General features: G+C 50.7%; 1 protein-coding gene across 1 annotated transcript in view; it reads left to right on the forward strand.

Moving 5' to 3' along the window:
- Nucleotides 1-26,188, forward strand: part of LOC136951541 (arf-GAP with Rho-GAP domain, ANK repeat and PH domain-containing protein 1-like) — a 29,423-nt gene extending 3,235 nt beyond the window's left edge. The window contains 33 exon segments of the mRNA XM_067245999.1: nucleotides 1,312-2,431; nucleotides 6,532-6,704; nucleotides 7,331-7,413; nucleotides 7,655-7,755; nucleotides 7,865-8,014; nucleotides 8,156-8,225; nucleotides 8,395-8,515; nucleotides 8,766-8,950; nucleotides 9,028-9,134; nucleotides 9,599-9,798; nucleotides 10,025-10,110; nucleotides 10,279-10,461; nucleotides 15,602-15,776; nucleotides 15,915-16,049; nucleotides 16,142-16,277; nucleotides 16,644-16,746; nucleotides 16,859-16,934; nucleotides 16,937-17,050; nucleotides 17,526-17,571; nucleotides 17,659-17,822; nucleotides 18,625-18,837; nucleotides 19,707-19,812; nucleotides 19,969-20,116; nucleotides 20,395-20,478; nucleotides 21,763-21,837; nucleotides 21,961-22,078; nucleotides 22,303-22,416; nucleotides 22,514-22,659; nucleotides 22,774-22,856; nucleotides 23,484-23,528; nucleotides 24,642-24,705; nucleotides 25,704-25,866; nucleotides 25,869-26,188. Coding sequence (XP_067102100.1) covers nucleotides 1,386-2,431; nucleotides 6,532-6,704; nucleotides 7,331-7,413; nucleotides 7,655-7,755; nucleotides 7,865-8,014; nucleotides 8,156-8,225; nucleotides 8,395-8,515; nucleotides 8,766-8,950; nucleotides 9,028-9,134; nucleotides 9,599-9,798; nucleotides 10,025-10,110; nucleotides 10,279-10,461; nucleotides 15,602-15,776; nucleotides 15,915-16,049; nucleotides 16,142-16,277; nucleotides 16,644-16,746; nucleotides 16,859-16,934; nucleotides 16,937-17,050; nucleotides 17,526-17,571; nucleotides 17,659-17,822; nucleotides 18,625-18,837; nucleotides 19,707-19,812; nucleotides 19,969-20,116; nucleotides 20,395-20,478; nucleotides 21,763-21,837; nucleotides 21,961-22,078; nucleotides 22,303-22,416; nucleotides 22,514-22,659; nucleotides 22,774-22,856; nucleotides 23,484-23,528; nucleotides 24,642-24,705; nucleotides 25,704-25,866; nucleotides 25,869-25,960 — 4,905 coding nt within the window. The 5' untranslated portion in view covers nucleotides 1,312-1,385 and the 3' untranslated portion in view covers nucleotides 25,961-26,188.
- Nucleotides 26,189-27,365: the final 1,177 nt, after the last annotated feature.

Below are 27,365 nucleotides of genomic sequence, written 5' to 3' on the forward strand. Positions count from 1 at the left end.
TACAGTATTAAAGACATTTCAGTATAAAATAGGGATTCTATGCAGCACTTGCTGGTTCTGACCTTCATAGATAATCATCTGCTGGCTGTAACTCACTTCCTTGGTTAAGAAAAAAAGACACTTCTCAGACCGGTGTGCGTGTTCTCTTTGAGTGTGGTTTGTTGAAGAAGGCAGTCTCTTCTGTGGTGAGCGAGAAAAGGACAGCAAAAGAAAAAGGGAAGTATTTAGCTCTTAAAACAGTTGGGGTTGGTAAAACGTGTTGAAATTTGGTAGGGGCCTTACATCAAAAGTATGTAGAGGTATGTGGGAAGACAGTAATAATAATAATAAAAACAGCTTTATTTTGAGGTTCCTTTCACGGCATTCAAGTACACCTTACACAGTGTTTCCCACAGATTAGAAAGCAATTTGTGGTGGTGGTGGTGGGAGGTCGCCCCATGTCTGCCCGGGGGGGGGCGCATTTCAGACCGGGGGGTTCAAAATAAGTCCTTCGTTAATAATTTGTTACACAGAACTTTATTATATAAATCAAAAATGAATCACACGCCCAACCCAAAATACACACATTTAACACCCTATACAAAATTCACACCCCATTCAAGTCCTATCTGCCAGAAACAGAAAAATAGAAATGTGTTCCCTTATCCTGAGACCTGCTTTCTTACCTGCCTGTTTCAACATCTGTTTGTCCACCTCACCTGTTGCTTCAGCTGGCTCTCTCACAGCAGCATGTTGGATGCTGTCCTCCTCTCCTACTCTTTCTTCAATTCCTAACGAATCTCTTTCTCTCCCTGACCCTGTCTTCTGCTTGAGCAGCACTGGTTGAAGCCTGAAAATATTTCTGGGGAAATTGTGGGGTGTAGTAGTTACTGCACTACTACAGAAGTGTAGTAGTTAGCTAGCTCTACAATTTACCGGGGCTAGGTCTGAGGTCTGGACCTTTCTATGTATGTCCAGTCATTGGCAACACATTAAAGAAAAAAACTCAGAAATGTCACTCAGCCCTTGAAATCTTCAAATGACTTTGGGAACGCACAAAGCCTTACATTAAGACTGGGTGTCAGTATTAGGCGTGTTTCTTTGGAAGTCCAGCCCCATAGGATGTATGACATGCTGTCTAGGAAGCCCTCCTTCCTAATAGTCGACCAGCATTGCCAACGTCTGAGTATTTCTATCTGTTGAGGGCCACAGGAGCTCTTAAAGCGCAGCTCACCCCACTGTCCTCTCGACTGTCGGCATGAATCAGCCTTCAGAGGTCTTCATGTCCCAATGCCTAACCCTAACCATCATCCCTCCTTCTCTCCCCCGCAGGTGTTGAATTGTTATCGGAGGTCTTCGTTTGGCTCCAGTTCGACGTAATACACACAAACGCAGGCCGACGGGAGATGTCGAACTCGGAGGCGTGTGTGTCTGTGCGGGAGTGGCTGTCTGTGTTGCGGTTGGAGCAGTATTACCAGGCCTTCCAGGTGGCGGGCCTGCTAACATTCAAGGACTGCTCTGCCCTGACCCCTGACCTTTTGGAGAGGATGGACATCACGCTGCCCGGGCACCAGAGACGCATACTTGCTAGCCTTAACAAAACACTCCACACTCCCCCTGACACACACACTCCGCAAAGGCAGACACACACTCACACCCCCCCCGAGAGGGATCTCCACGCCGTTCCTGGGGAAGAGGGAGACCATGGAGAGAAAGAGAGACCAGCAGCCTCCAGAAACCAGCCCAGCCCCAAGGCCAGAGAGAGAATAGTACCTGCACCTACACAAAGGCATGGGAGAGACAAACCGGTTCCCAAAGAGAGACCAGTGTCAAGAACAAGAGAGCAAGAGAGGGATGGAGACAGAGAGAGACAGGGGTGCAGAGCGGAGACGAGTGGAGAGTTGAAGAAGCCTGTCCCTAAGGAGAGGACTAAGTATCACTCTGTTCATGTGGACCCTAACTCCCCCAACGCGCACCCCCCCCTCCCAGAGGGCCCCCAGGACCCCCCCCTGCCCCCCATCCCACCACGAAGCACACCTAACTGCCCCCCTCAACGCTTCACCCCGACCCCTACCCCCACGCCCCCCTCACCTCAACTCAGTAGCATTCCTGCCTCAATAGCCCGCACTCTCTCGCATCCTTCGCCTGACACCCCCTCCCTCCAAACGCGCCCAAACTCTCTGGCCCTGTTCCTTCCCCCCCCCCAGCCAAAACAGAGGGGTAAGGGTAGTAGAAAATCCCCCCCCATTTCCCCCTCAGCCTCCACCTCCTCCTCGTCCTCCCTCATCTCCTCGTCCTCGTCCTCCTTCTCCTCTTCCTCTCTGGAGCAGTCTGAGGACAGGGGAGCTCCACCCCTCCCTCCCAAAAGCTCTGCTGCAGGGGCGGGCCCAAATGGACCACCACCAATCCCACGCCGTACCCCAGTCCGGCCCAATGAAAGCACACCTCAAAGGTAAGAGGGTGTCACCTTGCAGAATCTCATTGGTTCTCTCTGGTCTTAGTTCTACGGCAGCATGTGAGGTGAATTTTTGAGAAATGTATTTCTATTTGGAGGATAACCCCTTGAGATGCAGCATCTCGTTTTCGAGGGGGTCCTCAAGACACAAGACAAAGACAAATACATGCACATTCAAACTCGCTCAAGTTACCCCACCCCCAATGTAGAATATGAAAAGGCGTGTGTGTGTGCGCGCGCACGCAAGTCTGTTGACTCTGAGTGTGTGTAGGTTTACGTGAGGTTTGCTACAGGAAATGCAGTGCCACAGCCCCAGACCTTGTGTTCATCTTCAGTAAACATCGCCCTCTAGTGGACAGAACGAGGAAGGGCCACTTCTGGCCTGGAAAATATTGGTGTGACATCCAGGGATGCACCGATATCGGTATCGGGCCCGATACCAGGCTCATGTACTTGTACTCCGATGATAGACCGATACCTCACGTAATTAAAAAAATAATTATTATGACAATGGTAATGTAGGTGAGAAATGAAATAACTAAATATATATAGCTGGTTGGTGTGTTGTGTTCGTCCCGGGGTGTCTGTTAGATCACAACTATTGGACACGGCTTTCTTTTGTAGATTTATTGCTATGAAATTAGCGGAGTTTTTTAAATGAGTGAGTGTGGTGTTGCTACAACAGCACAGAACGTAGACAATTATCACACTCCCGACAGAATATTACAGAATATAGGTACCACAAATAATATATTACCAACGCCATTATATTAATAAAATCCGACCACTGTCAGAAACAAAACTAAACATTCCACAGTGCAGTATACACAATTCTCCTACCGCTACATAGACTATTTATAAACTTTACAGAATTAAATAAGGTTAATCTGAGGACTAAGAACAACAACCAACTTACTTTTATCACGACCGCACCACATTTCACTAAATTAAAGATTGCTCACTGCGAGCATAAAAGAAAACTTGTGTGGTATTACTGCAGAAGACCAACCGTCATTTAATAACTCTAACTGATAAAAGTCTGAGAAGCATATTCGGTCTCCTATTGGCTGGTCCCACCAGCCTTTCTTACAGGTAATTATGCCCTTTGAAGGTTATTGGACACTCACTGAAATGTGTGCTTTAAGTTTGTGAAAAGCACAGACTTTTTTCAATCGAGTAATAATAAATAAGCTGTCCTACATTCATTAGTCTCACTGTTTTGTGGTTGGAAAACTGCGACATCACCCCCAAAAAATTCTATATGTATCGGTATCGGCGAGTACCAGAAAAGAAATATCGGTACTCGGTCCTTAAGAAATGGTATCGGTGCATCCCTATTACAAACTATCCCTGTCCAGCCATGTTAGAGTAGGGGCCCTTTCAGGCAAGGCAAGGAGAGGGAGAGACTGTCAGTCATGGCTGTGGTGGTGAGAGGTCCCGTTTCATCACCATGATCCGAGCTTATGCTGTATGTGTTCTCCCAAGGGGAGACTGACATTGGTCTGTTTGCAGTCAAGTGTGTGTGTGTGTGTGTGTGTGGGGGGGGGGGGGGGGGGGGGGGGGAGGAGGGGGGAGGAGGGGGGGAGGGGGGGAGGAGGTTACAATGGCCCAATAGTGGTGCTTTGAGATACATTAACTTCTGCGTCAACAAAGTACACATTGAGACTGCTGTTATGATGCAGCAGTATTTTGTGTTTACCAAACCATTCAAATGTTCAACTGGGGTTTCACCATTTTGTTTCCGCTTCCTTTTACCAAGTGTGTGTGTGTGTGTGGGGGGGGGTGGGAGCTCTTTCTCCGTCACTCTCTCTCTCTCATGTTTAAAGCAAGAGTGAGGAAGTGGAAACAAAAGTAGATGCGTAGAGGAACCCGTTGGCCCCTTCACGCCCCAACACTCTCCCTGCAGTCACCCTATAGACCCCACCATGATCCCTCTGGGTCACACACTGGTGCCAGAGAGAGCAAGGAAGGACAACTGTGACAAGGGAGAGAGCCATCACACGCAGGCGTGTGCAGGAGCATGCCGGCACAGTAGCACAGACGCACGTCAGTCCAACTGCTCCTCACTTCCTCCTCTCTGCCCCTCGGTTGTCTCCGCCCCTCCCGAGGCCAGCGGTCGTTTGTTCTGTTGGCCCGCTGCCTGCCTGTGTGTGTGTTTTTGTGTTGTTCGGCCGGCGGGAATGCGACGACTAGAGGTGCCAGGATAGCTGAGATTCAAATGTGTTCGTCAAGTTTGTGTCCGTCCGTCCGTCTCACCCTCGACCGTTCTCTTTCCTCTCTCAATGTGATGTTTTGATGCTCGGCTGGCGTTGAAAAGCAGGAAGGTAACTTTGCAGCGGTTTTCAGAACAGGAAGGTACTTTTTTCTCTTCAGATATGTGATTTGCTGTTCCTTCTTGGCTACCAGCTGAGACCGTTGTGCAGACTGCGAGGTGAATGTTTGGGCTTTGTCAGTGATTGTGTCGTTGGCGATGTTTGTGACGGCAGTGGTTGTGACGTGAGGGCCTACTTTGTTAGCTGTTGGCGCAAGCTCCGTCCTTGAGCTATAGATAACCCACTCAATAGCCTGTTGGCCACAGCAACTTAACTGAGTATGTGGAGGTAGGCATGTTTTAATGTCCTCTATGGTACTCTCATTACCCCCCCCCCCGTGTGTGTGTGTAATGGTGAGGGAAGGAAGGGGTCATTGTTTCTCCACTGCTGTGGGTAGGAAAGGAAGAGGGGTGTTTCAGTTTAGATTTCCCGGCTCTCTTCTCTTTGTGAGTAAGAGGAAGTGGATGAGAGCTCACCGTGGCTGAACCGTAACCCTCTTAAGCATCATTTTCCAGTACCAACGTTTCTCAATCAGTGTCTCACGAGTCCAGTCAAGTTTTTTACAGGAAGTGTGTGATGCTGCTTCCTGAGGCAGCCTGAGCCCCACATCGGCTGCCTCGGGCACTACGGACTGCCCTGACTCAGCCCAGGAGATGATTAGAGTTTCTTACATCAGTGATGCGTTGTAGTGTCAGTGTGTCAAGTGTGTTCATTAGTAAGCGTGTTTTGACTAACTGTCGCAGTGCTGAATAGTATCTGTCCGCTGTAAGAATGCGCAGGGGGCATTTCACAATACTGGAGACTACTGAAGCTAAAACAGTGTGAATTCTGGGAACTTCTGGTCCTCTTATCCAGGCCTTGGAGCGGTGCCAGGGTGGACGGTGATACTAATATGAGTAAATGTCCCCCTTGGCACTACTCCATACACATCAATACACACAGAGACCAAGCATGATGTCACACCTGGAACTCAACCAGACTCCTGTAGCCCATCTCCCCTCAGGGGGATACATGAGCGTCAACTGAACCCAGAAAAACCAGGTGGACAAAGTATCCCAGCCATACCTGCCGCAGGTGTCATTTCAACTTCATACAGTGCACATTTTGGATTATTATTTTTCCACACACACACGCACACACACACACACACCGATTCCTGGAATTGATAAAGAACTTTTGGAAATTCTCTTGCAACTTTTGATCAAGGTTACTGACTTTGGGGGATGTGGTACTGTATGCCAGGATTGTTAGTATAGTGGTATGTGCGTGTGTGTGTGTGTGTGAGAATGACAGAGAGAAGTGGAGGTATTCTGTTGGTATGCTGTGATAAGAGTAATTGCATCTCGGTCCCTTAAGGCAAGCTGAGGCACGCTGGCCCAAGAGAGCCTGGGAATAGAACGGCAGGAGTTTTTTTCAAGAAGCTTCTTTCCTACTCTCAGGGTAGGACTCTGGGGGGGGAGCTTGGGAATAGAACTCTCGGAGTGGCAGTTGGATTCAAACAGGTTCCTCTCCAGGGTTTCGTCATGGTAACAGCACTCAGTGGCTGGAACTGCAGGACTGGTGTTCGTTAGCGAAGGCTCGCTGCCACGATAGCTCGCTGTAGTAGGAGGGCTTGAAGAGATGAGCTGACCCGAGGGGAGAGAGAAGAATAAGACAGAGAATTGATGGACTCCACAGGCTGCTCAGTGTTTTCCCCGGCCCCTCGAGCTGCTCAGCCAGCGTCGACTCCCTCCCTCTCTCCCCCCCCCCTCCTTCACCCCCCTCTCCGTGTCCCTCTGTTTTCAGCGACTCTCCTGTCGATGAGACGCCTGAGGGCCCCACGCCGCGCGTTCCGCCCCGCAGCAAGACGCCGTGCGCAGCAGACAGCGCGCCACTCCACGCCCGGGCTGCGTCGCCGTTGGACGTCCAGTCGGCTCTGCCAGTGAGAAGAGTCCCTGAGCCTTCCACCCCTGAGATCAGTGAGTAGAGGGCGTGACGGGGGGATGTTTTTACAGTCTGCACGGCAGGAAACATAAACGTTTCTACTGCTACAAATGTCCCGGCTAGTCTGTCACTTGTTACTCATTTAGCTGCAGGTCAACAGAGTGCCTGTTCCTGTGCCCCTCTGGAGGTCGCTTTCCATCAAAGCGTCTGCTAAGCTAAATGACAGTATCAAATGAACACATCATTCGTCGAATATGAAGCTTTACAAGGAACTCGATTCACATGATTCGAATACGAAAGGACGCATGGCTTTCATGCAGCTTTCCTGTTCAAATCAGCTGGTCCCGATCCATTCTTTTGAAATGGATTGTTTTGAATCCACAAAAGACTAAATAGGAGCGGAGAGCAGCCATGCAGTGATCGTAACAGTGTTGTTACTTTTTGTCGGTGAACTCGTTCTGTGGTGACAGCACTCCAGGGTTTCTCTGTTAGTGGAACTAGTTCTGTTCTTCCCACAATGCTGCTCAACCTGTCCTGAGGAACGAAGCTGCAAACCTTCCTTCTTACCTCCCCCTTTTTTCCTCACTTCCCCCTCTCCTTGTTTTCCCTCCCTCCCTCTCTCTCCCTCGTTCCCTTCCTGACCCACCCCTCCCCTTCTCAGGATCAGAATCAATTGACAGCTCTGAATACTATGAAGATGTAGATCCTGGATACGTACCCCAGTCTGTCAACGTAGTGAGCAGGGTAAGTGTGTGTGTGTGTGTGTGTGTGCGTGAGTAGGTGTGTGTGAATGCGTAACAGTCTAGAGGGCAAGACCCATGTCTGAATGATGACACTAGTCAAGTCAGTTTATTTATAGAGCACATTTAAAAACGGCCAATGCCGACCAAAGTGCTGTACAACATCATCAAATAAATCATCACTAGGTTACTGTAAGATGATACATTGGTACACCTTGGTGACTGACAGCTAAGTCATCCAATAGGAAATGTTCCTGCCGGTGCCTGGACAAGGGAAGGGACGGTACAACTCCCTCTGCAGTGATGATGAGCAACTAGATTACGACAATGAGCCGATCACAAACAAGTGAGTCACCTCTGACCATCTGAAACTCAAGGGTCCTTCCTGTACAAAAGAACACACACACAGATCCAGGGTTAACTGTGGTACACACGGTCTGTTCTCTGTGCTCCAGTCGTAACTCGTGGGTAGACTACGGCATCAGCACCCTTCAGGGGAGTGTCTACCTGCCCAGCAATGGATGCCTGGCCCCGCCCCCTCAGGAAGCCCCCGCCCACCTCAGTGTCATCAAGATGGGTTGGCTGGACAAGAACCCACCGCAGGGGTATGTAGTACACACACACACACACAGACGTGGATACGAAGATACAGTACAAGCATTCACAACCACCCACGCATACAGTATTTAAAGCTACCCCCCCACACACACACACACGCCCCCCTTTCATCTTCTGCTTTCCTGTAGGTCTCTCTACTACCAGAGACGTTGGGTGAAACTGGATGTGGATCACCTCAGATACTTTGATAATGACAAGGTACAGTGACTCTGGGTTCACGGTTGGTTGGCCATGCAGTCTGTCTGAGGAGGAGTGTCTTTGTGTGAGTGCATGTGTGGGTTCTGCGCTTGTTGCCGGATGGGAGTCTGGACTGCTGGAATGCTTTGTTAGTTCCTCTTCTTGTCTGAGTGTCCTGCTGGTGTTGCAGGAAGTGTACTCCAAGAGGATCATCTCCACCTCTGCCATCACAGGGGTCACCAACGTGGGCGAGCTCAAGTTTGAGGTGGTCACGCACAACCGCAACTTTCTCTTCAGGGCAGAGACGGAGTGTGAGTCTCATCTAGAGCCTGTGCGTGTGTGTGCATGTATGGGTGTGTGTATGTGTGCATGTCTCCCATCAGTGTGACTTCCTCCCACACTGGGATTCGAACTCGGGTCCACTGGCACTACACACGACAACACGCCCTCTGACTGCACACACTGAATCAGCTAGTTTTTATTTATTCACTGATTTATATGTGCTCATCAAATGTGTCCAAAAGAAAATCATGACTCATTGGACTCTGTGTGTTTATCAAGTGGAGAGGAAGGAGTGGGTGTCAGCGTTGCAGGACTGTGTCCGGGGTCGCCAGACCAGCTCCTTCTCCACCCCTGCTTCACCTTTGACCCCTGAGCATCAAGGCTACCTGGAGTTGAGAGGACTTCGCTCCAAACTCTACACGGTGGTGTCTGGGGAGAAGGTGTTCCTTTACAAGAACTTGGAGGTGTGTGCTTGTGTGTGTGTGTGTGTCTGTGTGTGTTTGTGTGTAGTCCCTCTCTAAGTGCTGTACCGTGTCTCCAGGACTACCGTCTAGGTGTTGGCATCAGCTCCATTGAGATGAACGTAGGAAACGTCAAAGAAACCGACCGTCGCAGCTTTGACCTTACCACACCCTATCGCATATTCAGGTACACACGCACACACGCACACTATATCTGGTCCCTCGTTGAAGATAAGGCGGCGTGTGCTCGGCTGGAACGAATGAGTGCGTTCAAGAGGGAGATATGGAGAGCGAGAAAGAACAAGAGAAAGAAAGAGAGGGGGGGGGGGAATGACGGAGGGACTGAGGTAGAAGATGTGTTGAAAGACTGCATGGTGTGTCATAATTGAGAAGAGGAAGGGACTGTGACACGAGGAAGGGACTGTGACACGAGGGTCTGATTCAAACTTCTCGGTGGCCAGACTTGTGAGTGTGATGAGTGTGTGATGTGTGTGTGTGAGTGTGTGCGTATGAGTGACTGTTTCAGACAAGCCACATCCCTTAGCCCAGAGAACCACAGTTATATTTATTTCCACATCCAGTGTGATTAGCCAGCCGTCACAGCTTGATGTCGCTGCTCAAGGTGCGCCGTGTGTGTCTGTGCGTGTGCAGCTTCATCGCCGAGTCGGAGCAGCTGAAGGACCAATGGGTGGAGGCCATGCGGGACTCCATTGGAGAGGCGCTGTCCAATAGCGAGGTGGCTGAGCAGATCTGGGCGGAGCCTAGCAACGGTTACTGTGCCGACTGCGGAGCCACCAAACCTGAGTGGGCGTCCATCAACCTGTGTGTGGTGGTCTGTAAACGCTGTGCAGGTACGTGTGTGTGTGTGTGTTGTGACAACCACAGAGAGTCTAGGGGTTGAGACACCCACACATTTAGGAGAATCGGAGACAGGAAGATGTTTTAAGCCCAAGTTTTAATTAACATGAAATAACAAAGGGGGGGGGAAAGGACAAAGGTTTTGTTTAGAAGCAGTGCAAAATTGTTGACTGTTGTCGTGTGTGTGTTGGTGTGTGTGTCTCTGCGTGTGTGTTGCAGGAGAGCACCGAGGGTTAGGCCCCAGCATCTCTAAGGTCCGCAGTCTGAAGATGGACAGGAAGGTGTGGACAGAGGAGCTCATACAGGTCTGCCCACTTCTCTCTTACACCGCACACCATTGGTCGGTCTGTCATGCAGTTAGCTCTTGGATTGGTTGTTCACCTCTGTCCCGCCTACCGACGGGAAGCTCATATGACTAGACCCCCCACACACACACCTCAAGCCCTCAGCCCCTACACCCTCTCTGTCTCCAGGTGTTCCTGTTGCTAGGTAACGAGCGTGTCAACATGTTCTGGGCGGCGAACGTCCCGCCCAGCGAGGCCCTGAGCCCGTCCAGCTGCACCGAGGAACGCCACCGCTTCATCGGCAACAAGTACCGCCACGGAAAGTACCGGAAGTACCACCCCCTCTATGGCAACCAGAGAGAGCTCAACAACGTAAGAACAAGCCTGGTTTCTAACCATCACCCAGGGACCTTTTAAGTTGTGCTGAAGGTCAGTGGCATAGTGGGTGGTCACCCAAGCCTGACAGGACCCCTCGGAACGAGAAATGCTTTGAAATTGGGATCCTAGGCTATGGAGTAGAATACATCAAAATAATACTTTTCTCATGTATTGTATTTGAAGAATACCCCGAGTAGACAAAAAAACACACAAAAACATAATTTGGCATCATAAATACAAACTGAGATTTTTATTTGTATTTATTTTTTACAAAAGAAACCTCTCAAATACAGTACCAGTCAAAAGTTTGGACACATTTTCCCATGTGTCCAAACTTTTGACTGGTACTGTTTGTTTCGAGAATCATCTTTAATTAGATCTGTAATTCTTAAGCAATACTTGCATGTTATGAAATGTATTCTCGTAAATAATGAGATAAACTACATTTCACATGCTCGTTGCGCAGAACTGGAATTCTGAGTTCCAATAACAAAGTTACAATTACCACACCTGAAGGTTTCTTTCGGGATTTGCCTTCATTGTCGTATTGCAGTCAAGGATGAATATTATGATTTTTTGGGGCGTTCCGCAGACTATTTATCGGCAACTATGGGTGTTCAAAGGGGGAGACTAGACACGTGCTCAAGTTTTTGTGTGGGAGAATTTTCGTAGTTTATCCTTACGCCATTTTTTTACGTGAATCCTCGTGAATCCCCCTCACGGTTTTTTTAAATTTGGCCCCTGGGCTGTCAGTACTTAGCTGTGACTGTCTGGGAACACATGACCTATGTCTAGTCTGTGAAATACACCGTCAATGATTCAACCAGACCCAGGCTTGACCAGGTGTAAAGGTGGTGAATAGTCTGGTAGTCAAATGCAAGTGCTCTACAATGACTTGATATCCCTTATTACTGTTATAAAGAGTATATATGACTGGTCATGCCCTCCCCCACACCCACACTATGAGGAGTGTGTGACTGTGCTGAATGCCTCACTGTTTGGACCAGAGCTGGGTCACTCTCTTAAACCACTTACCAGAAACAATGCTGACTGCACAGACGGCGCTGTGTATACAAGCTTGTTGTGTGTGTGGGTGTCTGTTTGAATCACATTTACCACCTGACTTTGAGTGATTCTATTTTCCTTCCCTAAGTGGTTTAGCTCAACAGATGTTCTCTCCCAGTCTGTGTTTTCTACGTGAGTGTGTATGTGTGTGTGTGTGTATTAGTCATATGTGTGAGAAGTGCAGCAGGGATTTCAACTGAAAAAATACAGGAAGTTCACCCTCTCTCTGTGTACCCGGAAATACACAGCATGTTCACAAACACGCACATGCGCACACACACACACATCACAAGTTGGACTAAATGTGGCCTTTGTTTTTGTGCTTTGGCTCACTTCTTTCATTCAATCCTCCTCCTACTCCCTCCCTCCCTCTCTCTCGATGTCCCTGAAAAGTTCTCCCTTAGTTCTCTCTCTCCTTCCCACACTCCATTTTTCTCTCCAACTCCACTCTCTTTTTACTCAATGTCTCCCCAACCCCCCCCCCCCCCCCCCTTCCCTTGTAGGGTGTGTTATGGCTTCTCTACCATACCTTTGTGTGCATACTAGACATGTTTTGTGCATTTGTGCACTCCATGGAGTTGTGTTGTATGAGTGGAAGAGAGACACAGACTGACTCAGAGACAGAGTGATAGACAGACTGGTAGATCAATACAGACAGACAGACAGAAGTCGAACTCACACCAGTATATTTGTCTAGGCCCGCCCCTCTCTCTCAGTGACGACAACATTGGCCTCTCTGCTGGAATGTGCCGGAGTCCCGCCCCTCATCATCCTCCCCCTCTGTCTCATTGTTTGGGTCTGAGGAGAGGACAAAGTTTCTCTCACTCTGTCGCGCTCTCTCCTCTGCTGTGGCTGTTGGTGTTGTGGTGCAGCGATCCTCTCCACAGCTAGCCTGCGCTGGTTCACAGTGTGCAAAGGATACTTCATATCGACTACCGCACACAGAGGTGGACTAGACTGGCAGCACCTAGGTGAGGAAATACAGTATGTGTGTGGGGGGGGGGGGGGGAGGAAGGAGTGATTTAACAGTGAGCATTTGTACAAAAAACAAACACACACTCACACCTTTTAGTGTAAAAGTTGTTGATGTTGTGAGTGACATACCAAGGTACTTTGCTCTAACTGGGTAGCAGTGCTGAGCTGGAGATAGACATGTTGGAATGTGTGTGTGTGTGTATGTGTTTGCGTGTTTGGGAGGTGTTGATGGATGGATGGATGTGTGGGTAGCTTGGGCCCATGGCCCAGAAATGACAATTTCCTATATTCAGCTGCATATAGCTTTTGTCTGTGTGTGTCTATGTCTCGGTATGTGTCTATGTCTCTGTATGTGTAAACCTATACATGTGTCTCTGTGTTGGTGTGACACAATACTGTGTGGGAGTGTGTTTTACGGAGAGGGCTGATGTGTGTGTCTATTCCTCGATGGGTCAGTTGAGTTGGTCAGTTGGTCACCCTCCGCCTTGTGTGACTCCTCTTCCCCGCAGGTTAGCATCACATCTCCTAGTGTCACCTCTCTTAGCATCAAATCTCTCATCGTCACATCTCCTAGTCCTAGCATCACACCTCCTAGTCCTAGCATCACACCTCCTAGTCCTAGCATCACATCTCCTAGCATCACACCTCCTAGTCCTAGCATCACATCTCCTAGCATCACACCTCCTAGTCCTAGAATCACACCTCCTAGTCCTAGCATCACATCTCCTAGTCCTAGCATCACATCTCCTAGTCCTAGAATCACATCTCCTAGAATCACATCTCTTAGCATCACATCTCCTCCTAGCATCACATCTCCTCCTAGCATCACATCTCCTCCTAGCATCACATCTCCTCCTAGCATCACATCTCCTCCTAGCATCACATCTCCTCCTAGCATCACATCTCCTCCTAGCATCACATCTCCTCCTAGCATCACATGCGTGTGTGTCTGGGTGGAGGGGTGAGTTGGAAGTGTGCAGTCAGGGTTGTGGCTGGGCACAGGCGTGGCTGCACTAGACTTTATTAGCTTGTTTGTGTTTTAGTTGGAATCGGACTCCTGCTCTTCTGCAGAGAGCACTGCTTCTCCCTTCTTTCCTTTCTTTTCCTTACCCCCCCCCCCCCCCCCCCCCCCCCCGCCCCCCCCCCCCCCCCCCCCCCCCCCCCCCCCACTGTCTCCCCCTGCCCTTCCCAGGCTTTCGCTGGTGAGGTACGGATGGAACATATGCCGATCACAGGTTGTTTGTTTTGTTGTCGACTGGATCCGAGTATGTGTTCAAATGTGTGTCTCTTGCCACGTCCTACACAGGGGCAGCATTTGTAATCTTTAATCCCAAAAGATGAATGAAAGACTCATCTCTCGCTTTCCATCTGTTTATCCTCTCTTTTGAGTACTGGTGAGTCTGGATGGAATCCTGTAAGTGGAGACACACCCATCATAGAAGACTCTCATCTCTCTCTCTCTCTCTCTCTCTCTCTCTCTCTCTCTCTCTCTCTCTCTCTCTCTCTCTCTCTCTCTCTCTCTCTCTCAAGGGAGGTTGTGTAAGAGGGTAGGATTGCATGGTGTGTGTGTCTATGTCTCCACCTCTCTATAAGCAGCAGATGTGGGGTCGGAAGCTGTGAGAGAAGCTTGTGTGAGATCTTGAAGCATTTAGGCTTATTTCAACACTCCTCCCTTAAGCTGGGAGGTTAGCTCTGATTGGCTTTAGGATTTAGCTTCATAACAGGTATCTTGACTGTAGTGCACTTACACGCGCACGCACACACACACACACACAAACCACAAAATGTCAGTTTGCTTCAGTGTTATTCTGTCTGGATACAGTAACTTTGATACGTTTGTGTGTGTGTGTGTGTGTGTGGTCCTAAGTGAGGTAGTGAAACAGAAGGTCAGACAACACGAAAGGAGAGAGAGAGAGAGAGAGAGAGAGAGAGAGAGTGAGTCACAGAACCAGAGTGTCCCAGAGAGTTGACAGAAGACTGTGGAATTCTCCAGTCTGGCACAAATGAATTCTGGGTTTTGGTTTGAGAGAATACATAAAAAGTCTAGCGTGTGTGTTTGTGTGCGTGTGCGTGTGTGTGTGTGTGTGTAGGCTTTTAGAGAGCTTAGATGTAAGTCCGAGTGGAGCTCCTCAGCTGTAAAAACACGCCTCCTTCTTTCCTGTGCTCTCACAGTTTCTCTCTTTCTTCTCCTTTTTGTCATCCAACCCCCTCCATTTCCTGTCTCCTTTATCAGCCCTGGAGGTTTTAAAGAAGGGACAGGTTGCCTTTATGTCACCTTATGTTTCCAGTCCCCCCAAGTCCCCCAGCCTCCCAGCTCTACAGCCTCCTAGCCCCCACTCCTCAGTCCCCAATTCCCAGCTCCCCCAGCCCACAGCCTCAGGTACTCCAAGGCTGGCAGAGAAGACATGAAGTTTAAGTTTAAGCGGTCTGCTTTAAGGGAGGTTAACCTCACGCACACTGCTGGAGTATGGAAAGGCTCTTATTGGATCCTGGAGCTTGTCCTTACTAACGGTGACCTTGGCTCCAGGCGTTGAATCTCTTCCGTCAGCTCTGCTCTTCTGCCAACCAGTCATGTAAATCTCTCCATGTATCACCTTGCCTGGTGCGTGTATATCACCTGTATGATAGCAGGTGCGTGTGGATCACCTGTATGAACCTGGTGTGTGTGTATATCTCCAACAGTGCTGTGCGGAAAAGGTTAGAGTGGAGTGTGACAGTGAGAATCTGTGGAATGCTCTAGTGTCTGTGTCAGAACACCCAAGGACACGCTGAACATTCTTCTGAAGGTAAACGGAGAGGGAAGGAGAGTTACTGTGTAGCCGCCTGCAGTGACAGGACATCCAGTCCTGTAGTGGTTCACCCAGTTAGAGACCTGGCTTGGTCAACATGATCTTGAAAGTGATGTCAAATCACATGACAGTTCTCAGGAAGAACAGCAATCCTTCATTGAGCTTCAAAGTACCCACCCACACACACGCACATCTCTTCACCCCCTTACCTCCGCACCCCCCTCCCCTCATCTCTCTCTCCTCTACTCCTCCACCCTCCCCCCCTGCCCCCACCCCCTAACCTTCTCTCCCCCTCTCCCCCCCAGGCGCTGTGTATTAACGTCCAGTGCAGTGATGTTCTGGAGACCCTGAGTCTGTTGTTCTGTGGGGCGGATGTGAACTGCTCTCCAGACCAGGCCGACTGGCCCTCGCCCCTCTCTCTCGCCCAGGCCCACGCTCAGACACTCCAGGCTGAGTTCCTCAGCCACAACCTCAACACAGGTGCAGACGCACACGTGCACACAAACACACACGTGTAGACACATACATGTGCACACACACACGTGAGTAGACACACACAAACACAGGCAGGTGTAGACACACACACGTGCGTGTTAACCCCCGGCCTGCCTCTCCCAGAGCTGCCTCGGTTGGAGGTGGTCGGGCTGATGGAGGCGGTTCATTACTCCGCCCCCTCCTCCGTCTCCTACAATGGCTTCCTGTTCAAGACCGGCTCTATGGCTCGGCCAATCACGGAGCGCAAGGCTAAGGAGGGTAGGCACACACGCACACACACACATGCATGCTAACCTCCGCTCAGTGTGTTTGAGGTGTGTTTAACACGCTTGTTTGTATGGCGGGCGTAGAGTTCAGCCGTCGCTGGTGCACACTGAACGATGGGTGCTTCAGCTACTACGAGAGTGACAAGAACTCCACCCCCAACGGCATGCTGAAGTCCACGGAGATCGTCTGTCTCGCCAGCAACACGCCTGACAAACACGGGTATGTACGTCCATGTAGCTGGACCGAACACGGGTATGTACTGGATATCCATGTAACTGTGCCGTGGTAGATGCTGAACTCACCTATGTGTCGCTTTCTCTCCCTGTCTCTTGATCTCTCTCTCATTTTCTTCCTCTCGCCACCCCTCCCTCCCTCCCTCTCTTGATCTCTCTCTCATTTTCTTCCTCTCGCCACCCCTCCCTCCCTCCCTCTCCCTCTCCCTCTCTCTCTCTCTCTATCTCTCTCTCTCTCTCTCTCTCTCTCTCTCTCTCTCTCTCTCTCTCTCTCTCTCTCTCTCTCTCTCTGTGTCTCTGTGTCTCTGTGTCTCTGTGTCTCTGTGTCTCTGTGTCTCTCTCTCTCCCTCAGGTACGAGCACACGTTTGAGCTCTACTCGGACTCGGAGCGTTTGTATCTGTTTGGTACAGACGACCCAGAGAGCCACAGGGAGTGGGTCAAGTCCATCACCAAGGTAACCGCTGACACCTGCATCATCACCTACGGGATCTGTTTGAGCGTTCAAGAAAGTCGACTCAATTTGTTAAACAATTCCTTACACTCTGCCCCGCCCCCTCTGCTGACAGACATTTATCCCAGCCAATGCAGAGCCCTTGCTGAGGCTGGGCTTTGAGCGGATTGGTAGGCTGCGGTATAAGGACGGCTGAACCTGCAGAGCCCTCGGGTTGGCTGGTTTGCGCTGGTCGGCTCGTCGCTCCACGCGTACCTGGAGGACGGCGAGGGAGAGGAGATCCACCTCCGCAAGCTGCAGGAGCTGTGTGAGGAGAAGGAGACTGGGAGGACCAGGGGTAGAGAGGGGTAGAGCATGGTGTTAGAGCAGGGTTCTCCAATCCTGGTCCTCGAGGGCCGCTGTCCTGCATGTTTTAGATGTTTCCCTGCTCCAGCACACCTGATTCAAATGAATGGTCATTACCCGGCTTCCACAGAGCTTGATAACAACCCATTCATTTGAAACAGGTGTGCTGGAGCAGGGAAACATGTAAAACATGCAGGACTGCGGCCCTCGAGGACCAGGATTGGGTTGGAGGGGTTAGAGTATGGAGGGGTTAGAGATAAGTTAAAAGGAGGTCGTGTGTGGGTTATTAGGTATTTATAGACATAATATGGGTTTTATAGTAGTTCATGGTTCATGTACTGGATGGGTTATGGATGGGTTATATAGAAGTTATAGAGCAGTTATAGAGTATCCATATTGTATATTTGTAATCTCACCATATTGTGTGTTTGTCCCAGCCATCCAGCAGGAGAATGAGGTGCTGGTGCTGGTGGAGAGAGGGAGGTGAGAGGCAATGCAGACTGTGCGGCTTAGTGTGTGTGTCAATACTATATCAAGTGGTGGAGGTGACCCGCCCCTCCCTCGCTGTAGGACCCTGTACATGGAGGGGGAGAGGAAGCTGGACTTTGTGGGCTGGTGCGGGGCCATCCAGAGAGCAGCTAGCAGCAGCGGAGACTCTCTCAGCCAACAGCAACTCACTGAGACGGACATTCCTGTCCTGGTCGACCGTTGCATAGACTACATCACACAATGTGGTGAGCACACACACACACACACACACACAGCCTTCTTCCCATACCACCAAAACACAGTACTGAGTGAGAAGTGACTGAGTGGGTGTCCTCTGTACGTGTGTGTGTGTGTGTGTGTGTGTGTAGGGGGGGGCATGAGTGTGTAGTTGTGTCTTTGTGGCCTCATGTGACTGTAAAAGTGGTAATTCTGGCTGTCAGCAAGAGTGCTGGACCACAACAAAACCTCACTGTTCCTTTCCCCTTTCCCCTTCCCTCCCTCCGCTCACTCCCCCTCTCTCTTTCTCTTCTCCATAATCTTTATCTCTGCTGACATAGTCCTGTGGACTCTGCTCTGCTCGTTGACTCACTGATTTGCTGGACATTAGTCAACTCTGGAGTATGTGCATGCGGGAAAACTTTGTGGATGTGCGACTGTGCGTGCTTGTGCGTGTGTGTTTGTGTTTTGTCCCTTCTATACGGATTGCTCCTGTTTACTGATTGGAATGTTAATCCTGTGGAGCTGCAGTCTGTGGTTGGAGCCTGACAGAACTCGGTCCTGGTACACACCAGTTCTGCCCTTCAACTCTCGACACCATGTATACATGCTCTGGAACTGGACCCGTGTTCTACAGTAGGGATACTGGATGTCCAGGCAGTGTTTGTGAAACTGATAACATTATTTGTTCACAGGGATCTGAGCGGTGTTGTGTCAGCAACACTCTGAGACTCTGAGTATCTGCAAGGGCCTATTGTTATTCCACTTCCTCTCCTAACATTGCGTCTGTCTGTCTGCTTGCCTGTCTTCCCATGTTGGCGCATCTGTCAGGCCTGACGTCCGAGGGCATCTACCGTAAGAGTGGCGTGAACTCGCGCGTGGCGGCGCTGTGCGAGACGTTCCGGCAGGACGCCAGGAGGGTGCGTCTCCGGGAGGGGGAGAACCAGGTGGACGACGTGGCCACCACGCTCAAACGCTTCTTCAGAGAGGCCGAGGAGGGCCTGTTCACCTCCCAGGACCACCAGGCGTGGCTCAGCACACCTGGTAAGGCCTGAAGTCCTCCTGTGGAGCAGACCAGGTCTTTAACCTGGGGGAACTGTCTGTCTTTCAGGGTTGGAAACTGGCGTTCTATGCGCCTCGGATCAAACCTGTTTCAGTGTGTGTGCTGGACACTTGTGTGTGTAGTTTAGTTTAGTTGATGAGTGGGTGCTGTTGAGGGTTATCCTGTGTGCTCTCTCTCTCGGCTGCTGGAAGGGGTCATTGAGGCAGCTCAGTGTGTTGCTCACTCTTGAATTATCCATGTTGTGTGGGGACCCTAAAGTATCTCTACTGTGGGTTGTCTCTCGGTTGAGGTATCTCTCCTGTGTGTGGTGTGTTGAGGTATCTCTCCTGTGTGTGGTGTGTTGAGGTATCTCTCCTGTGTGTGGTGTGTTGAGGTATCTCTCCTGTGTGTGGTGTGTTGAGGTATCTCTCCTGTGTGTGGTGTGATGAGGTATCTCTCCTGTGTGTGGTGTGTTGAGGTATCTCTCCTGTGTGTGGTGTGTTGAGGTATCTCTCCTGTGTGTGGTGTGTTGAGGTATCTCTCCTCTGTGTGGTGTGTTGAGGTATCTCTCCTGTGTGTGGTGTGTTGAGGTATCTCTCCTGTGTGTGGTGTGATGAGGTATCTCTCCTGTGTGTGGTGTGTTGAGGTATCTCTCCTCTGTGTGGTGTGTTGAGGTATCTCTCCTGTGTGTGGTGTGTTGAGGTATCTCTCCTGTGTGTGGTGTGTTGAGGTATCTCTCCTGTGTGTGGTGTGTTGAGGTATCTCTCCTGTGTGTGGTGTGATGAGGTATCTCTCCTGTGTGTGGTGTGTTGAGGTATCTCTCCTGTGTGTGGTGTGATGAGTTATCTCTCCTGTGTGTGGTCTCTCCCAGCCCTCCAGGATGACAGTGTAAAGATCTCTCAGTACCAGCTACTGCTCAACAGGCTGCCTCGGGTCAACAAGGCCACACTACGAGCACTGGTCAACCACCTGTATTGGTGAGACACACACACATACACATACACACACACACACACACACATAAATAATGCACTTCAACTGCTGACACACATCCAGACACAGGTCTTGCAAATTAAATCAAGAAATCAGGCTGTAACTGTTGTGTGTGTGTGTGTGTGTGTGTTTGGTCACAGTGTGCAACGGTTTGCAGAGCTGAATCAGATGAATCTTCATAATCTGGCCATTGTGTTTGGGCCTACACTGTTCCAGACAGATGGGAAAGACTATACTGCCGGCCGTGTCATAGAAGACCTCATACAGCACTACACACAGATCTTTGATGTAAGGTTATCTGGAGGGGGGGGGGGGACAGACCAAAATAGATGTGTTGTGGTTGTGTTATGGTTGCGTTGCAGTTGTGTTGCGGTTGTGTTGTGGTTGTGTTATGGTTGCGTTATGGTTGTGTTGCGGTTGTGATATGGTTGTGTTATGGTTGTGTTATGGTTGTGTTGCGGTTGTGGTTGTGTTGCGGTTGTGTTGCGGTTGTGTTGCGGTTGTGTTAGGGTTGTGTTATGGTTATGGTTGCATTATGGTTGTTTTGCGGTTGTGTTGTGGTCCAGGTTGACGAGCAGCAGCTAAAGAGGCAGCTGGATGAGATCACGGTCATCATCAAGGTTCGAGAGAATCTGAACGCCAAGGTCCCTGTAAGTGCTCGATCCATCATCCTCTGTCTGTCCTCTGCAATGTTTCCTCAAGGATTTTTCTTTAGCAGTGGGGGCAGGTCTGTCCCCCCCCCCCCCCCCCCCAGCTGAAACAAAGTTCTAAGCCTAACACTATATTTCTGAGCAGGTTAATGTAATAGTCTAATAGCTAATGTCCTATTGCACACATATTTTCGTCCTATTTCCCCGAATGCAATAAGGTTAGGCTACTTAAAGACACCTTCCACCTATAAAGTATGTTCTAAATGGCATAAATGCTGGCAATTAATAATTGACGTAACAACTTATTGTAAATGGTCAGTAGCCTAGGCTATCGATTAAGGTAGGCCACTCGAAAGCATGTACACTGTCTGCTTCATTTGATCTTGATAGGCTAAGCATTCTGTAGCAAATAGTAACGATAAACCCTCTATTTATTAATTAAAACTACTTCGGCATAATAATGGACCTAAAATACAAACGTGAGCAAGGGCAGCAATCGCTATCGAATCAACAGACGTGCAATTTAGATAGCAGGGTAAGAATACAAACAACGAAAATCACCAGTTAACTTAATTTAAATTTGCAAGAACTATAGACTAATACAATAACAGGCTTAAATGAACTGACAACACAAGTTATACGACTTACAGTTCCCAAGGACGCACACAAACAATCTCAACTGCGGTGTGAAGCGCGTATCCGTGCTATTCTCCGAGATGCACTCTAACAATCACTGCTGATAGACGGCGTTTCATACACAGCCCTGTTTCTGATACCGTGGCAGCAGAAATGTAGCCGTGGCGGGCTGCAAAATCAACATAGAGGAAACACTGCTCAGGATGCACTATCCACCATGTGGATCAGCCTATATCCATTACATTTATATTTATTCATTTAGCAGATGCTTTTATCCTAAGTGACTTCCAAGAGAGAGCTTTACAAAGTGCATAGGTCACTGATCATAACAACAAGATAGCCACAAAACATTGCGAGTAGCCAAAACATGAAGCACACATTGTGAACAACCAAATTAAGTGCCAAAGGGAAGAACCATAAGAGCATGTAGTTAAACAAGTTACAATTAAACAACATGAACCGCTATAAGTGCAAGTGTACCTGTGGGGGGAAAAAACAAGCAACAATAATAAAAACAATATATCACAGCGAGTACATTACCCTCTATCTATGATACTACCTGTCCTTGGGTGCTACTCTCATCCTACCACTTTGTCGTGTGTGCGTGGATACGTGTGTGTGTGTGTGTGTGTGTGTGTGTGTGTGCAGGCATCCGGCTCTGGGGACTTCATCTGCACGGTGTACCTGGAGGAGAAGAAGGAGACCGCCGAGCAGCATGTCAAGGTGAGCGCCACAACCATGTCGTCGAGTGTGTCGCATGCCTCATCCCCGGACGGTGCACCCCCCCCAGACCACACTGACACACCCACCTGACCCCACCCTACCCCATCCTGGCTGTCTCCCCAGATCCCTGGCTCCATGACGGCGGCTGAGCTGACCTGCGAGATCCTGGACAGACGGAAGATCACGGTCAGAGAGAAGGACTACTGGAGCTGCTGGGAAGTCAGCGAGAAGGAGGAGACTGGTGAGGGGGGGGGGGCAAGCGAGGGGGAGACGGAAGGAGAGAGGGGAAGGAGGGAGAGTGGGAGCGGAGGGAGGGAGAGAGGGAGACGAGGCTAGTTGAGATCTCAGTCTTTCAAGATGTGTAGATCTTAGCTGTGGGGATGTGGGGGAAAACGTGTCACTGGGGCATTTTAGATAACACTGCCATTCTCTCTCTCTCTCTCTCTCTCTCTCTCTCTCTCTCAGAACGCCCGCTGCACCATCTGGAGAGAGTGTTGCCTATCTTACACTCTCTGGGCACAGACTCTCATCTGCTGATCAAGAAACACGTTTCCATGGAGGCTATGCTCGTCTACCTGGGTACTATACACACACACACACACACACACACACACACACACATACACACTTGTACATACACATGTACTTACTTAGTGTGTGTGTGTCCCCATTACAGCCAGTAAAGTGGATGTGTCCAAACATGGAATGGTAAAGTTCCGGGAGGAGAGGAGCATTCTGGGATTGGGCCTAAGCTCTGGAAGTTTCCATGACCGCTACTTCATCCTCACTACTGGTTCCTTTAGGATGTACAAGGAAGTGCGGGTAAGACAAACACACGCACTATGGCATTCAGCATTCTCATCTCCTCTCCATCCCTCTCTTCCTCTTGCTCTGCCTTTCCCTTATGTCTTCTCTCTCTCTCATCCCCTCTTTCAGAGTAACCGTCCAGAGAGGGACTGGAATGTGAAGAATGTGAAGGTGTACCTTGGCATTAAGAAGAAACTGCGTCCACCCACCTGGTGAGAGACTGTCTGATCCTCACTCCTCTGGGGATGTCTCGTTCCTCTCCGGTTCCCTCTCTTTCTCTCCATCTCCCCTTCTCCGTCTCTCTCTGTCTCTCCCTCTCTCTCTCTCTCCCTCCCTCTCTGTCTCACTCTCTCCCTCTCTCTCTCTCCCTCTCTCTCTCTCTCCCTCTCTCTCTCTCTCCCTCTCTCTCTCTCCATCCCTCTCTCTCCCTCTCTCTCTCCCTCTCTCTCTCCCTCTCTCTCTCTCCCTCTCTCTCTCCCTCCCTCTCTCTCTCTCCCTCTCTCTCTCTCTCCCTCTCTGTCTCTCCCTCTCTGTCTCTCCCTCTTCTCCTCCCCCGCCGGTCTGTCCCTCAACCGGAGCTCTGCGTGCACGTGTCGGTTCAGCCACAGGAGGGCGCTGTGGCCCAGCAGAGCCCCAGCTCTCCCGTGGCAGCCTGAGAGACGCCGTCAGAGCAGCGAGACAGCTCAACGCAGGGGGGCCTCGTCGAGGGTTTCAGATCCTGCCCCTGATCCAGCGCCTCGGCCTTCCAGCCTTGTCTTCCTCCATGAATGTACACAGACAGTTTGGTTTGAATCTGTCCTGAAAACGATCTCTCTTTTTCTTCCATCTCCCCGCCGCAGCTGGGGTTTGACAGTGGTCTACGAGGGGGACAAACTGGAGAAGTGGTAAGCAAGCGCGTGCGTTTGTGTGTGCGAGGCCCTGTTTTTCTTGGAAGTAGCTCTCAAGGCTATGCGAAATCAGGTCAGCTCTCTGTGTATGTTAGAGAGAGAGAGACGCACACACACACGAGAATAGGAAAGGTCAAGGCTTGCCAGGGGGGCACACACACACACACCTGTATGCATGGGGTTTTAAGCTGCTGGGGAGCGGTACATATAGAAGAATACGTTACTGTCAACAACAGGCTTTAGTGTTCTAATTGGCGCGTCGTGGATGTCACGGGCCCCGGGAGAACATCCTTCAGTCATGCGTGACCGCCGCAGCCCTGATGCACGCACCTGGGATGGGGGGGGGGGGGGGGAGAGAGAGGGAGGGGTGGAGGGGGTGGAGCGAGGGAGGAGGGGAGTGGGACGGCAGAAAGACGTGAACGGGAGCTGTGGGAGAAGCCAGGGAGAACGGTTGACTTGGGGAGGTGAGCGGGGGAGTGGAGGAGAGGGGTGCGTGGAGCCGGGCTGTTCCACTGCCCGGCCTCCTAGTGAGGAGGGGGGAGATGGAGGGAGTGGGGTGGGGGTGGGCGTTGTTAGAAAGTCCCAGTGTCCTTTGCTCTAGGGAGCTCTGAGCCCTGATGAGCTCTGTTAACGATGGTAATGATGCAGGGATCCACCCTGTGTGTGTGCGTGTGCCCGTGCACTAGCGTGCATGTGTACATGCATGCCAGCGAGCCGTGTGTTCATGCGTGTACCAGCCGGAACGCGCTCTGTTCTACCCTGTAGAAACTGTCAAAGATACAAATGAACAAAGGTGGTTGTGTCTCCGTGGCTTTAATTTGATGCAAACAAGCTCATCGTTCTCATAAGGCATTCTCCTCATAGCGTCTCAGTGGCTGGGCTGAGTCAGAAGATAACTAGCTTTGAGGCGTTAAACACTCGCTGCTTTAATCACTGTTCCTCTTTGTTTGGACAGAGGAATTACTCTCCCTTGTTGATGCTCAAGGCCTTACCCAGCACCCCCGCTGGAACACTACATGACTCTTTCTGCTCATTTTTCTCCCCTCTGACTTTTTTTTCTTCCTGGTTTTAATCCTCCCTTCTCCCCTGTCTTCCTGCCTGTCTCTGCAGGTATCTCTGTTGTGACACCCAGTCAGAGATGAGAGAGTGGTACGCCACCTTCCTTAGTATCCAGGTATGGACACACCCACTCACACCAGCTCACCCCCTCACACACTCCCCCTCACGATCCCACGCCCCCTCACGATCCCACACACCTCCTCATACCCCCTGCCACCCGCCCACAACCCCGTTCCACACACACACACACACACACCCATCCCACTACACCACAAGGGGGACAGGATTGGTCTCCCTGACTCACCAGAGAGGAGGAAAGATGGTGACTAACTGGTCTCATAGAGGACAGATAATAGCAATGATAATAACAATGACAACAATAACGCTGTGTTGTTATGTATGCTAATTGTGGCCATGCTCAAGGTCGGAGTGCTGCCCCTTGGGAATGACTCACCGTGTTTGATCATGACAAGTGTTTACTTCCTCCCTTATCTCTTTCTTTCCCTATTTCTCCCTCCCTCCCTCCCTGTCTCCCTCCCTCCCTGTCTCCCTGTCTCCCTCCCTCCCTGTCTCCCTCCCTCCCTGTCTCCCTCCCTCCCTCCCTGTCTCCCTGTCTCCCTCCCTCCCTGTCTCCCTCCCTCCCTCCCTGTCTCCCTCCCTCCCTCCCTGTCTCCCTCCCTCCCTGTCTCCCTCCCTCCCTGTCTCCCTCCCTCTCTGTCTCCCTCTCTCCCTCCCTCCCTCCCTCCCTGTCTCCCTCCCTCCCTCCCTGTCTCCCTCCCTCCCTCCCTGTCTCCCTCCCTCCCTCCCTCCCTCCCTCCTTGTCTCCCTCCCTCTCTGTCTCCCTCTCTCCCTCCCTCCCTCCCTCCCTCCCTCCCTCCCTCCCTCCCTCCCTCCCTCCCTCCCTCCCTCCCTCCCTCTCTGTCTCCCTCCCTCCCTGTCTCCCTCCCTCCCTGTCTCCCTCCCTCCCTCCCTCCCTCCCTCCCTGTCTCCCTCCCTCCCTGTCTCCCTCCCTCCCTGTCTCCCTCCCTCTCTGTCTCCCTCCCTCCCTCTCTGTCTCCCTCCCTCTCTGTCTCCCTCCCTCCCTCTCTCTCTCTCTGTCTGTCTCTCTCTCAGTTTGAGGGTAACGTATGGCCTACTGATGCGGTGCACCTGCGTGTGTCCCGGGCGTTGCCATTGGATACGCGTCACGGTAATGTGTCGTTGATTCCGTTGCGAGGCAGCGAAAATGAAATGCGGAACAGCGTAGCAGCTTTCAGCCAAGACCCGCTTGCTGTGAGTTGATTCTGCAATCACTGGGTTTAATCTAGTGCTATCGGCCAATCAGAGAGCTCAATCGAGGGCTCCAGGCCTATCAGAAGCCTCCTTGTTGACCCCGGGATCCACTACCGCTCGCTCCATGGGAGGCAGACCGGTAACCCCTAGGTCAGCTTGGAACCTCTGACCCCCTGATTCACTCTGATTGGCTAGTCAGCTTCAGCCATGCACACACACACACGGCTTGGCAGATATCTGTGTACTTCCACGGCTGGGCTAGTTTAACAGGACAGTATTGATTACATAAGATCAATATGGTGGAATGGTATGAGATATTCCATGGCTCTCTCTATCTATAGCTGGCCTTTGTATAACCCTGGGAAGGTGCAGTGAGGTTTTGCGTGTGTGTTTGGTGGGAGAAGGGTGGGTTGTGCTTTGGTGAGCTTGAGGTTCCAATACAGCTTCTATAGTCAGCTGGTGCCCCAGGGTGTGTGTGTGAGTGGGTATGTGCATACCACCGAGGTTCCGTGTGTGTGTGTGTTCTTAAAAAAAAAAATCACCTCAAATTTACTGTTTTGATTCTGTGCGGTGCATATGCATTATTCTGTGGTAATGTTGTTATGTCTGTGTGTTTGTCTGTTTGTTTAGGTGTGTGTGTGTGTGTGTGTGTGTAAGAGAGAGAGAGAGAGAGAGAGAGACAGAGAGAGAGAGAGGGAAACTGTCTGTGAATGCTGATGTACCCGTCTGTCTAGCGTGCCTTCATGAACGCAAGCCGTCTGAACACGAATTGTATTTGACATGCCTGTTAGCCCTCACTCTCACACATGGCTCGGTTACTCAGCCCATGTGTGTGCGCGCATGTGTCTATCTGTGTGTCTCAATCTCTCTCTTTCCTCCCTCAGCTCTTTAGAGATGTGCGATGATGGACCCAGATGCAGGTGAGGAGTGCAGGGTTGTGTTTGAAGCTTTGTGTTGGCCTGGCTGCTGTGTGCGTGTCTGTCTGTCTGTCTGTCTGTCTGACTGTCTGTCTGACTGTCTGTCTGACTGTCTGTCTGTCTGACTGTCTGTCTGTCTGACTGTCTGACTGTCTGTCTGTCTGTCTGTCTGACTGTCTGACTGTCTGACTGTCTGTCTGTCTGACTGACTGTCTGTCTGACTGTCTGTCTGACTGTCTGACTGTCTGTCTGTCTGTCTGTCTGTCTGTCTGTCTGTCTGACTGTCTGACTGTCTGTCTGTCTGTCTGTCTGTCTGACTGTCTGACTGTCTGACTGACGGGTGTTCTGTGTTCCGTAGGAGGCAGACCAGCCACACAGTCACTTGAACATTCCAGCAACAACATTCCACAACCCTACCTGAATGATTCAAACACACACATGCATTCACAGACACACCTGCGCCAGTAAGCTGGACCCCCCCCCCCCCTTCGCAGGCCTTTCCCTGTGTTCCTCCTGCCCCCCACGTCCTCCCCACCCTTCCCCTCCCCAGAACTGCCGGACAGGAAGTGACCTCACCGCTGGGCTG

The sequence above is a fragment of the Osmerus mordax genome, chromosome 11 (genome assembly GCF_038355195.1).
Source record: "Osmerus mordax isolate fOsmMor3 chromosome 11, fOsmMor3.pri, whole genome shotgun sequence".
NCBI lineage: Eukaryota > Metazoa > Chordata > Actinopteri > Osmeriformes > Osmeridae > Osmerus > Osmerus mordax.